The sequence below is a fragment of the Megalops cyprinoides genome, chromosome 12 (assembly GCF_013368585.1).
Source record: "Megalops cyprinoides isolate fMegCyp1 chromosome 12, fMegCyp1.pri, whole genome shotgun sequence".
NCBI lineage: Eukaryota > Metazoa > Chordata > Actinopteri > Elopiformes > Megalopidae > Megalops > Megalops cyprinoides.
In genome coordinates, this window is record NC_050594.1 from 29537595 (window position 1) to 29551906 (window position 14312).

Sequence of the window (14312 nt, forward strand, 5' to 3'; positions counted from 1 at the left end):
TTTTGTCTTCTTTTCAGCTACTTGTTTGTTTTGTTTACATCTCCACCTCAAACTTAGAAATGAAATGACAGGAAAATTGACACGTAGTGCTAATTGCTAGTGGTTCTCGCTAGTGACACTCTTTACGGGAGTCCATCACACCCCACAGGAGAAGAATGTGTCTTTGTTTAATGAATAAAAAAGACTGTGAAACATAAAAAGCGGTATCCAGACACTGGGTCCTCATGTTTCTAAACCACTGTAAACCATCTGTACACTCTTAATCTTTGTAAACTTAAACACTAAAGTCCTCTGTCACAAGTTAATGCAAACACTTTCAATATCTTATCTTTTATATATAATACATTTTCACCTTTGAGGGTCTTCAAGTACACACAATGTTTCTGTCAAAACGGTGCAAATAGAGAGCCAATTGCCTTAATTTCATGATGTGGTAGTGCAGACTGGATGTCACACAACATCGTGGCCAAGGTGTCCAAAACTGTATCACTACTTGAGGGTCTTTGCTTCTCTGGCACATTTGTCAGACTTCCCATATCAGAGGCCATGAGGAGATGATTAAACGTGCTGTAGGAGGCAGAAAAACATTCTCTCCCCCCCTTTGAAGATGACACTGTCACCAGCTATTCTTGTCACAGGAATCCCAGTCCAGCGCAGCCCCTGTGTGTGCCTGCGTCCGGCTCACGGAATCTCACCGCGTTAGTCACCGTGGGGCTTCGCCATTAGAGCCAGAGCGTCGCGAGGAAAGATAAATAGCAGCACGCGCTAAGCTGAACCACATGCGGCTCCCCACGCCGGAAGCCCGCGTGGGCCAGCGCTGCCGCGCAGAGACGGGCGAAGCCAGCGCTACTTAGCGCAGAAGCCGGCGTTAAGTGTCGGGACCCCAGATTCCCTTACAGAGCGGCGACGTTACACACGAACGTCCCTGTCCCAGCATTCCGGTCTCTCCTCCACTGGGGACAATGCATGAAACCACTTGTACGGACAGAAGAAAAAACACATCATTGACACGAAGGATACTAAATGGGAGTTTGTTTCAAATTAGTCTCACATTTTTTATTCTTCCTCTGCTATCCCCAGCAATTACCCCCACCCCCCCCTCCCCAACGCACCCTCTTATCATGTTGTTTTGAAACTGACAGTGCTTTAAATATTTATTTTAAACATCAAACAAGACAACAAACACTGGGTAAGAAAAAAAATGCAAAGAGATTTATTGTTGACTTGTTTGTAACAGCCAGCGCAGTCAAAGAAGACTGCTCAAAAACAAGTTTGCGCAGAAAGGCTCTCATCGAACCCAGCATACCAGGATAAATAAAACCATACTAAACCATAACTCCCATGGTAGTGAGCTCACTGCCCAACCTGAAAGTACACAAATAGCTGGATAAGTGAGACGATTCGGTCCTTTTTCTTATTCCACTGTCTACTTTGATGCAAACCCACCTGGGAGTTTAGTGCATGCCTCTACGCAAAGTTCAGATGCCGTGTTTTATGTTGATCATTAATAAAACTTCGGCGAAAGAACAGGACAAGAGAGGGAGAGAGTGGATGTGCGTGAGTGTGTGTGCGCGCGCGCATGTGTGTGTGTGTGTGTGGGTAGGGGGTGGTGGGAGGTAGAGGGGAGGTAATGGATTGCAGGATAATGGTTCAATGAGTTCTTGAGATGTAAAAACCTTGTCAGATCACAGCCCGGTTTAAAAGCCTGGTGCTCAGGTCGTTCAAGTTCACCTGTGGGCCCTGCTGTGCGGGAGCAACCTTTCGGTCCCTTGAACCTGTCACACCGGCGAGGCCGTAAACCACTCACATGTGAGTTATTGGTCACTGCTCCAAGGACGCGCTGAAACGCCATTACACAGGTACAGCAATGAGGCAGCGTGCACCAGCGATGGGCAGGAGGCATGTGCTGCTGGCAACTTGTCTTTCCCATCAAGAAAAACAAAAATACTTATATGTAAGAGGTGAAAACATTCTTTACATATTCCTCCATGCGGAAAACATGAAGACTGTCTTCTTCCACCTGTACACACACACACACACACACACACACACACACATACACACACACATATATAGTGATTTATGAGCTACCCTCGGTCCCACCCCAGTCTTACTCACTAATCCAGGTGTACTGCCCTATGGCTGGCTCCCAGCAGGACCCTGGTGCACCTGTGAGTATTCTGTAGATTTACACCGGCCTCACACTCAGGCGTCACACAGCTCAGGGTCAGGGACAGCACAACCTTGACAGACAGCATCTACAGCTCATTTATGACCCCACAGAAGTTCTGGGTGACAAAAAAAGTCACAGAAATCACTACAAAGGTGTGAGAATGGCACTGGACAGTTGAGTTCAAATCTGACTGGTCGAGTGTCTGCAGTGTGGAGAAGCGCTTATGGCACTGCAATCTGTGTCTGAGGGTCACGACAGCCATACAACATTAATAGTTAAATTAGACCGTCCATTGCTCCATCACCACTTAACGTGGAAACAGATGGTGAAAATTAAAAACAAATAATAAATAATAAAAATGAAAATAGCTTCAGCTATATTTTTTATTGATGTCATAGAAACAAACCAGGGGGATTAAAAGTGAAAGTGTTACCATTAAATTGTACTGCTTTAAGAGCATGGAGGGGGGAGGGGGTGATCTGCTGCAGGTATTCTGTTTAGAAAAGGTTTATAAGTATCTCTGTGGAAAGTTTATGCTCAAGATGTGTTTTTGGTAACCAAAGCCATTTTGTAGCCATTAGCAACCACCATGGATTCAAGACCATTGGGAGACTGTGAAACTGTGTTAGAGTCCAGATATTGCTTACGTGCACTGATGTGAACTGTTAAAGGTGGATAAACAGACTGTTACAATGCAATGGCAAATTTCCACTTGCATTGTGCAGCGCAGAGACAAACACGATGTCACCACAGGCTGCTTGGGAAGCAGGGACGTAGATCAAAAAGCCTTTGGAAGTTCCAGTAAGTACCACTTATATACTGCCCTTCCTTCATTTTCGTTTTGTACCTAAAACATATGGACACAATCTTGCCACAAGATGCCTCATTTGCATCTTTTATAGAAGGAGGCTATTGTTTTTCGATATTTTTTGCCTACCGCAAGTAATTCCTGAAATTTCTTCTTTTATGCTTTAGAATGTGGATCTGCCTGCGTGATGTTAACAGTTTTGTCTGTCAGAAGCACTTTGAAAGATTAAAGAGGTGATGATGTGGCCAGAGGAAACAGGCTCCATTTATAAACCTACAGGTTTCTCAGGACAAGGGTCCACGGCATTAATGTTTGTCATCAGGCTACTCTGGGTGGAGCAGAAAAGAGCTCACTGGGCCTTTTCCCTTATCTTGCCTGGGGTGTCTTTGTAAAATTCTGGAGGTAAAAGACTGCACGCATGATTTGGCAGAACACTTCTTGGCAAAGCGTTCTCTATAACACTCTGTATTATGGGGTTTCCCAGTGCATATTTGAGCCACAGTTTTTAACCCTTTGTTGACCACACCTAGATAAACTCTAGGTGTTCTATCTATCTTTACTATCCACCACACTGTAGACAGAACGTACTGTCACTGCTGCTGTGCACACTGTCTGCTCCTACTCTTGGCTCCTCTTTCTTTTCTTTCATAGTACACTTACATGAACAAACAGGAACGGAAACGTGTAAGTCTGAGAGTGGTGAGCAATAGGTGTAAAGCACCAGGCTTATCAAGAATGATTCTTGACTTGACAACACAAGTCGTCTCTGTTGAGAATAATGGCTTCAGATCCCACCCCTGATCGCATTGTAAGACATACATATCAAAACCTGAAATCACAGGATTCACATCAAAGCACGGTGAAAATCCTACCTCAAGTACATCTCGACTCCCTATAGTTCACACAATCAGACTCTCAATAGATCATAAACACCAGCCTTAAATCACACTCTACAATACATTCACTGCAGTAGTGTAGAATTGATTGCCTCCCTGTTCACTTGAAACAGAGTAAGGCATCGTGTGCAGAGCTCTGTCCAATTGCCACAAATTGTCTCACCCTCACTCGACTGCTGCAACTAATTGCTGATGCACATGATAGGGTATTCCCATAATTCCTCCTAATGGGAGAGGTATTCAGGCCTTTCCATAAATTCAAGTGTTTGTTATTGAAGCGGAAACATATAAATTGGTTGCCTTCTTAGAGACAACTTAATGGCCCTATGAATTATTGCAATGTTAAAGCTACCACATCACCAGTTTGTTATACAATCCATTATTGTGATTTTGAAGGGCCTATTTTAAACAGGGTATATCATGGTAATGTGGCACTACAGCACATGTTTACTCAATTAGATGGGCCTTTTTTCTTCGAAATGTTGTACTGAAATGGCATAATAAACAGTTTCTGGACAGCTCTGTATAAATAAACAAGCAATTCATAAGTGGATGAGTGACCACAGTAGCAAGTGTAACTATATATTTGACCACAAAATAAGTACAGTAATATTAACAATCGTAAACACCAGTTGACAATATTCTCATTCTGAAAATGATGGAGACACTTCAATGTGGCGTAGTGGTGAGGAGCAGAGCTTGTAACTCAAAGGGTGCAGGTTGGATTCCCCGCTCTTCTACTGTGCCCTTGGACAAGGTGCTTAACCCAGAATTTCCTCAGTAAATATCTGGCTGTATAAATGGGTAGCATGTAAAAGTAACCTATATAAGCTGCTCTGGATAATGGTGCCTGCTAAATGACAATAATGTAATTTAATGTTTTTGTTGTGCTTCTTATCAACAACAGAACTGGACTCTACAGAGTGCTACCTTGTAGACAGTACTTCCACAACACGGTTTCGCCTGGTGATGTTCACAGAAAACGTGGTCGTTTGCAAAAGTTAGCTTGTTACCCAGCCAACTCATGTACATGTATGGAATGGCTGCCCGCTGTGATGCCTCTGTCACCACACTGGAGTGTTTATGAATAATAATAAAAATAAATTATTACTGCACCAGCTGTTGCAGTCATGCTTCTTTTATACTCTTGTTTAATCCATGTTTATTTTGCAGCTGAAGTTAAGAAATCTTCGACAAGCAAAATGTCTTTTACAGTCTGTGGCAACTGAACCAGTCTTAGCTTGGCGGTAATTAATCATAACAGTATTTACTCATAAACGTCCACAAAACCCCAGAGTGCATTCCACGGCCACCCTGCTCCGGCCTTTCAACAATGCATCACTGACTGCTTATCAGCGTTCGTGAATGCAAATTGTTGATTCTGGCAATAATGTGGTAAAAACTGACATGAAGAATCAGGGTTCAGGGTTCTGCTGGTTAATGCCACTCACTGACCGCATCTTTCACAGTAGTCTCCTGTCCCCTTTAGACCACGACTGCAGAGAAAGCAATGTTCAGTTTTTGTATATTTTCAGCTTGAGCTTGGCCACCTTTAGAGCTCCTGTGAAAACCTGCCGCAGCAGTCTCCTCTCCTGCTCTGGGCTTTCCCTCCGCTTTATTCAGCAAGTGGCTGCCAAAAAAACTCCCTGATTCCCATCTCTCACTGTCTGCAACCTCGACCTAACTGGGAACCATCTTTCCAGAGTATAAAAGCCTCAGACGATTATCAACCTGAGAGCGGGATGGACAGAGATATCCTCCATGGAGGCAGGATGCGTGCGGCTTTATCTGGGGATTGGAGACGGCGAAGGGCCCGACGGCAGAGAAAGAGAGAGAAAGAGAGAGCGAGAGAGCGAGAGAGAAAGAGAGAGAGAGAGAGAAGGAGGGATCGAGGGAAATGCACAACACCCTGCCATTGCGGTCCCCTGGCCATCACGTCGAAACCGGCTCTGCGTTTACAAGCCTGCAGCCAGGGATGCCCCGCCAGCTTTACAGGGGGCTAGAATACATGCGGCGGGTTTTAGGGCAATCCGATCTCCTCCGCCTCGCCTCTTTTGATACCCGAGCTGTCTTACAGTGCCTGTTCCCTGCATTCCTAGGACCGCCCCGACGCAATGACAGCACAGCAGGGCCACCTTGACCACATTGAAACGAAAACATACATGGGAGCATGGGATAAATAAATAAATAAATAAAATAAATGGCAAAGTGGTGAATTGCGGCATCTGGGCTTCTGTGATCCCAAAGGGGCTCAGAGTAAACCCGATTGGTCGGCTAGCTGCCACGAGCCTCTCCTGACTTCTTCCTTTTCCCCGCGCTAGGTTCACTACTCTTGGGAAATGTTTAATTTTGGGAGAAGTAAAAAAACACAGATCAAAGACTTCTCTCTCAGTTAAGTGTGGAGACAGTCTGTAGTTTACAAGAAGGAGATGGGGAAAAAAAGAATGAATTCATCATTGCTCTCTCGCTTGTAGGATTTAGAGTTTTTGTAAATATACAAGCGCGAGAGGGCTTCTCATGAATCAATTCCAGGGACGCGCGCTGACTTGAGACCCAAATTGCCTCAGACGTCGTGAGTAATATTACACATTTTGAGGAGGCTAATTTTTGAGCGCCATCGTTATAATCAGGCGAAAACGGCCCTACGGAGCCCAAAGAGAGTCTAAACACATCTAAACACACAATCATCCCAGCCGCCCTGGCCCCTGGCTTTATTTGCAGACCTGTGCGGGATCAAACAGTAAACATGGGCCCGGATTAGGGCGACACGCTATGTTTTCAATCCATAGCATCTGCTAGAGCACTGACTCAAACAAAACCTATCACCTTCTGGCAGCCAATGTCAGGGGCAGGAGGAAGGGGTCCCGTGGGGTATTTCTTTGTTTCCTGTTTGCTTTACTCACCGGTTGAGATGAAAGCTTCCATTTTATCCTTGAATGGCTGAAGGTGCTCCTCCAGAGAGTTTGTACACACCCTTTCCACATTCTTTTCACAAGCTGGAAAGAAAAAAAAAATTCAAAACATTAGAACTTGTTCATTTTTTTTTTCTGGGAAGGAATGGGGTGAAACCAAACCCTTGCCTGGAGACCGAGACAGTGCTCTGTAAGCTGTGGGAAGCTGGCTTTTGGGTGCTTACATCACCATCTCAGAAAAAAAAATCACAAAGCTGCACTACAGGCAAATATGGCCAATTAATTAATGACATCTGAGCGTGAGCAGCATCACATTCCAAACAACGCTTTCATAATGAACTTAAACAAAGCCTTGTGGGGGGAAAACACACATGATAAGAAGAATGTGAGTACAGCCCGAGCAGATGGCTATTAAAGAAACCTTTAAATGAGGTTGGTTTCCGCTCAACGTGTACTACAGAGCATTTTTGTTTTGTTATTAGGATGATGAAATAATTTCCTTTGGAGGAATAATTGAGGTTTTTTGTTTTTTTGGTGGTAAAATCATTTTTGCTTATAAATGAAAGTTCACAGGGCTCATGGACAATAACAACAGCGGGGCAGATTTTCAGCGCGTAGCTCACGGGAGGCTTGCATACAGCCACATGAAAATGTGTCTGGCTCTCGACTGAGGCGTGCAAAGATATCAGTTTCGGAACATCTCTCTGACAGCTCCCCGGGGAGCAGGCGTGTTCCAGGCTGACACCGACAGAGGGGCAAACCCTGGGTTGCCCTGTCTCTGCCCTGCTCCACGCTCACACTGCTGTGCTCATCTGGAGATAACCCTGGCTACCTCCCCGCGCTCAGCCTCCGAGCGGTCCTCTCCGAGCAGGCCTGTTGCCCACCGCCTTGCTGCCATCAGCAGCACGGGCACGCAGTCGCGCCGTGACGCTCCGTCCTGGGCGTGCACGCCGGCGGCCGAGCTCGCGAACCGTGTTTGTTGTTTGTTCCCAGCAGCCTTTGTTGTGCTGCCAAGCTGCCCCGCTCGCACAAACTCAGAGGAGAACAGCAATAACTTGGCAGTGCTCTGACCAAACTATTCCGCTGCCATCAAATGGTCTGCGTAGGATGCTGAATAAAGAGCAGCGTGAATAAAGTTCACATATTTTTCAGAACCTGTTAGTCATTAATAACTGCAGTAAATACCTTGGCTCGGTTATAATTGCATGCTAAATAGTTTCACAACACAACAGGAAGACTGGCTGGTCAAGCTTTGGGTTACTGAGTCACTAAATTGCTCTGGATGCTGGCTGCCTCCAAAGCACTCTATTGGATCAGAACAAAAGAAAAAAAACACATTAAGATAAGCCAGACTCATGACACTTTGAAACACCTAGTGGCTGCCCATGGGTCATTAATTCCAAAATGCAGGAGCAAACTGGAACTCTAACAACATTTATCACACAAAGCATGGAATTAAGTCTAGCTCCTGTGTTTATACTGTACATTACAATGAAAAGGTTTGCTCTTGTATCAGTTCTCAAAGCTGAGGTGCAGTAGAGATGGCACATTTGGCACAGCTCAGGGCACAGAAAGGCCTACTGTGGTTAATACAATTAAACAGTGAAGTGCTCACTTTCCCAGTACCAGCTGACCAAGGGAGAGCAGGGCCTATTACACCAAACAGCTGCCACAACGAGCAGAGACCAACAGGCCAATAATAAGGCCTGCTGAAGGAAACAAGCCTTAACAACCACATCAGTGTGGCGTGTTATGAGAAAAAGTGAGATAACAAGGAAGCTTTCAGAGAGACATTACAAAAGCACATTACTGCAGGGTCATACATTTTGAGGTTTTAATCCAGGGTGGGCGAGTAATGTAATTTACTGGTACTGCAATTCACCCTGGCCACAGGTCCACTGGCGAATATTCCGGGATAATTGTTTGTAACGGTTGGTTTAAGGATGACAGCTGGAGGTTTGCTGGGTAACAGTGGGGAAACTCAACCACCGCAGCAGCCTGGCTGTGCCCTGGCAAAGCCACAGGTGCACAAAAGTAGTGTGTGTGTGGAGACACACACTGCAGGTGCGCACAACCCATCCTGAGCCTGTGGTCCAGACAGTGACACACACACATTCAGCTGAATAACCTTAAACAAACTCAGACCCTCTGCTTTCACAATCCAGGATGTTATCTCCCCCCCTCCTTCCCCCCACCTCTCCTGCCTGCATATTAAAGGGTGTTCACAATGGCAGGCCTGCAATTTTGTGGCGGCTACCCTTGAACGAAGCAAACTGCGGTCTAGACAGAAAGGGCCACAAAAAGGAAGCTTGAAAAAACAACAGCAGCACCATAAAAAATTCAAAAATTCCCCAGATTCGCGACACTGTCTCTGTATGGGCCACGGAGGAGGGGGGGGGCTGGGCTCTTTTCAAAGCGTGTGTCGCTGCGGAAACGCTGCGTAATTACTCCTCCTTCGTTGTTTACAGGCCCCACTCCTGCCCTAGCCAGCCTCCCCACAGTCGGGCTAATCCCATTACAGCAAATAAATCCATGCTGTTCTCTAATTGGCCGGCTAGAGTTAATCGGGCCCGCTCTGCCCGCAGATCTGTATCAACTTACCGGTGGGTACGCGGTCTGAGGGAAAGCTTCCCCCTGATCAAGACCAGAGAGCACACAAGGCCCCGCAGTGCTTGAGGTCTCTCACTCCATGCAAAATCACTTCATACTACTGTACGCACTCTGTGGAACTGAAAGTGGCACGGCATACTGCTGTCTGCATTGTTGACTCCCACCATAGCCATCAGCATTTGGAGGCTTTGATATTGGAAGGATTAACTGCTGATCCACCTTTGACCATTTGACGCACCGTGCCTTTTTGGTCAAATTCATAAGCTGAATATTAAATAAAGACAAGCTCAAAACGAACGCTAAAAAATGCAGCGCTGTTTCTATTTCTTTTTTTCTTCCCTCCTTCATTGTCGTAAAGATAAACCCAGAAACATAGACGCCCCTCCACCTGAGTCAGAGGCTATCTCGGTGCTCCCCCCAAGATTATCGTCCAATCAGATGACGCTCCGATGCTCGCGGGAGATAGCCTTGCACTCGGCCTGCGCCGCCGCTCCGCGCTTTTGTCTGCGCTGTTTGTTCCCTCCGGCTTCCTGTCCAATCAGAGGATCACAGGGGGACCTGTCTCCTGCCGCAGTCATAATACACCCTGATGGGAGCCGGAGCTCCGCGACCACGGCCGATCAGCATCGGCCCAGATAAGATTACAAAGAATACTGTTTTCATTCAGGATTTGTGTAAACTGTGGAGGAGGGAGTGGAACGTCAGGACTGCGGTTTGCCTTTGTGAGGAGTGGAGCTCGCTGCCTGTGTTATTAAAAGGGACAAAAAAGAAATGCTGTCGCTTTTAACCTGTAAATAAATGGGAAACATACTTAATGTCAGGAGCTGAACATCAAAGTCACAGTAACCGAGAAACCTTAGGCATTTTGTGTAAAAAAAAAAAAAAAGCACTGCATTTCATTTATGGAATCCAGTTTTTTGGAAGTGCTAAACCTACAATACAATTTCTGACAAAAACTCATTCGCAGTTACATTATTGCTGAATCACAATAAAAGGCAGGAGTTTTCAGATGCCTCCTTATAATCCCATACAGATGATAGCATGACTTTGCAAGTGGTCAGACAGCGCTTTTAAAGTCAAACGATCGTGAACCATGCGGTTATCTTGGAGAGCCAAACCACAACAACAAAGGCAACAAAAGAAGTCCACCAATGTGAGGGCACATAAAGATAGGATTACTCAACTGAAGCATAAACTCAAAGGTTGAGACAAGGCTGAGATGGGTGAGATTTCATGGCCCTCCCACCCCACAATACGGATGGTGTGTTCATAAGCAAAAAATGTTATTGTCCCGGGCCTATCTCAGGCACGCATCTTGGGATGCGGCGAAGATCGTTGGATACAGCGTTGATACAACATTGACACAACCTTGATACAATATATCGCGTGTAACTCCTGGACAGAGGATGATAAAAGCGGGATGGACTGCTTCTCTCAGATTACATAAGTGGGAAGGCACAGCTGCAGGACCCAGCCAGCGTTACCTGCGACATGACGGTCAAAGAATAAAAAGATTCAAAAATCAGATGGGCAGGATTATAATCATATCTTAAAGGCGCCAGGGATGCATTAGGGAGACTCCAGAGAGTCTCTTGCAGGAGAGAGAGCTGCTCACGTTGTCTTTGGGGACATGGATAACAGACAGACAGGCATGCCAAAGGATTGCATCACAAGACCATACGTCGAGGGAAGAGGAAAAAAAAAAACAAGGAAAAAAAGGGGGTAAAGTCAAAATTTGGTTCCAGGACTTTGAAAGCTTGGTCAGTCTTGCCTTCTGCTTTGATGTAAATAGGGATCCTTAATTACTGTAGCAAACCGCAGAAACCAGAGTCCATACCCCGAGCTCACGGAATCTGCAGAGTTTAAGACCGTGCCACACTACACTGGAGATTTAGCTATGAGGCATTAGGAGAACAACCTTAAAAAGCTAGGTAATAGAGCTAAGCTGGGTAGTCAAATGCAGACTGCCAACTATAGTTTTTAAGATCGTCTTTGAGGAACTAATATTGTTAATGTTTGCTTTTTTTAAACCAGATTGCCATTATCATTTAATAAGTATTATTAAAATATTGTTGTCATCATCATTATTGACTTTTTTTATTCAAATTGACTGTAGGTAAATCCAGTGAAAATGCATTGGTTTCCATTTCACCACAAAGCAATAATCCATGACTCTTGCAGACACAGGCTTTGATAAATGATCTGGGCAAATGGAAGACACTGTACTGCAAAATTACGATTTGGTTTGGATTTCAGAAACCCTTTCTGCTATCACTGTGTAAAAGCACTAAAAATGCTTACAAGTTGGTACAATAATAAACATCATTTGGTAGAGTGCTGACTCATTGGAATGCTTCAGACTGCTTTTGCCATTCTCATTTTTTTGTCTATTTTTTACATGACCCAACCACTCAACAAACAGCATTAGGACGCTGTGTCAAAAAGTAAAAACATACTTTAGATCAAGAAAAACAAAAATCATTCCTCAAGGTGCACACAATCATATGCATAAAGGAATGACAACTTGGTGCTCAACACATACACATGCACACACACGCACGTGCATACACACACCCACACACGCGTGCACGCACACACACACACACACGCACAAACATACACACACACACACACACATACACGCACACATGCACACACACTGCTTGGTTTGAGGCTTTTCTCCCTGGTGCGATAATGTTATGGAAAATCTTTTACAGTCAAAGCCTTTCCGCGGAGGTCAGGCTGCTCAGTCAGTTGGTCTGGCAGGTTTGTGTTATTTATACCATGTTGTGGATCATTTCCATCAGAGCAAAGCGGAGGAATTCTGCAGATAATCCACAATTATATACAACCTCAGTTGGCTGCCAGGCTTTCAATCCCCCCCCCACCCCCCAGCATAAATCCCAGCCATTCTGCTGACTGAGGCCAGCCAGGGAGCGCTTGTACAAAGGTAAGGCCATTGCATAGCCCCTCCATTGTAATTCACCCTAATAAATCTGCTCCCATCATTCCACACACACTGAACATTACGCTACCTGCTCCTTGGGGCTTCCAAAACAGCATGCGGAGCCCTGAGAAGATCCTTCTACATGCTATAAAAATGATTCGATAAATACAGAGGGAGTATGAGTTGTGAGGAATGCTCTGGCTTCACTGCAGGAGGCCTTGATTTGTGTAATAATCATAATAAACTTGTAGAATATTTTAACTCCTAGCCTATTTTTTTAGTGTTATGGTACACTTGAAAAAAAATATACAGTATAAGTTACACTTATAGACAAGAAATAACCCAGAGAACAGACTGTCCTCCTTAGACTGGATATGTACTAATAATGCCAGCTTCATGGACCTAGCATTGGAGGCAGCTCTGCCGTCATTATCTCGTGAGGGCTTTCCTTAGCGACCCTGGAGGGGGTCTCAGGCTTGCCCACGGCAGAGCACAGAAGAGACAGCGTCGCACAGCCTTAGTGTAGAGGAATCGAAAGGGGTGTGCGGGGGGCCAGTGTCTGGCGTGCAGTCTAGTTAGAGGGGGCAGGCAGGGGTGCCAGCGTCTGGAAACGGGGGTGGGGGTGTAGACAGCAGGAGAGTGGGTTCGTGTGCTCCTGCCTCTGAGTGACGAAGACTGAATGCATGTGGGACACACCCAGCCCAGCGCTATTACAGCACCCATGGGACCTCAGCAAGGTCCTCCAAGTTTGTGTGGGAATATTTGACTGTTAAGTGAATTCTCTGTTATTTAATAGCACTGCTAAGGTCTGTTTTATTTGTTTAATGCATTGATTGCTTGATTTCACTCTGTACTGTTAAGCCTTTTGGGCGGCATGCCTGAATGAGAAGTACAACAAAAATAGAGTAGCGATTAAGCTATTATTACTGTAGGTACAAAAGCTGTATACAGTAGAGTGGATGTCTGAGAACAGTCAGAGTAGACCAGTCCATATTTACAACAAGGCAGGGTAACCTAATGAAGTTTACTGATCTTTGGAGGTACTTTCCCACTGAGGAACTTCAGCCATGGAGGAGAGACAGGGGAGACCGTTTAAAGGACTCCACACATGGGCCTCTGAGGCAGAGCTTCCACAGTAAAATGTCTTTCAGAGTAAAGGCCTTACCTCAGTTTGACATTAAGGGCCGTTTAAAATAAAGACACTGTCTGATTTTCTGTGGTGATGAAGGCCTAACCCCGTGGCAAGCCTTCTGTGAAACACTAAACTCCCCTCAGCAGCAAATGAGCTCTGACTGTTCACTTTTATTTGATACTTTTTCATCCCGGAGCATCTTGCCTCACTGTCCGCCTCAATTACGCCGCAGTTAATGTGAAGTTTACGTGCGGTTTTCCTCCGGGGAGGGATAAAAGCACCCCTCCGGAGCTGCGCTCTGCACTCGGAACGCGGTCTTTACCAGTTCCAGGGACGGGCTCAGCTCTGGAGTCTGCGCGTGACACCATCAGCTACAGGCAACAAGCGGAAAGGAATTGCCAAGCCAGTACCAGAGCAGCATTAAACATGAGTATGACATTATAATACTGTCAGTTCTGAGGAACAGAACACGCAACCAGCATTCCTAATTACCAGTGAGGCCAACGCACAACATTGCACAGAAACACCTTTGCTATGTTCACCATTATGATGTAGTTAGCTTCGGGTTAGAGATCTGACATTTCATAATGCCTCACTTCAACCATCAATTTAATCGCTTTCATAACTTCTAAACTGTGCTTAAGGGAGATGTCAACTTCCAGCTGTCAAACACCTCACTAATTCTGCTCTGACAGTATATATTCCTAACGTGGGATTGAACTTAATGTAGCACAAACCGCATATAACCTCTGTCGCGTCCCACAGAGGTACCAAACAATCACGGTGAGCACATAACTTCTTTACAGCACTTCTACAATGTTGTGAATATATTTT

General features: G+C 45.3%; 1 protein-coding gene across 2 annotated transcripts in view; it reads right to left on the reverse strand.

The window, feature by feature from the left end:
- Positions 1-14312, reverse strand: part of LOC118787167 (formin-like) — a 79681-nt gene that overhangs the window by 14365 nt on the left and 51004 nt on the right. For both annotated transcript variants that reach the window (XM_036542630.1, XM_036542631.1), the window contains one exon: positions 6781-6873. In XM_036542630.1, the coding sequence (XP_036398523.1) occupies positions 6781-6873 (93 nt within the window). The remainder of the gene's footprint in view (positions 1-6780; positions 6874-14312) is intronic.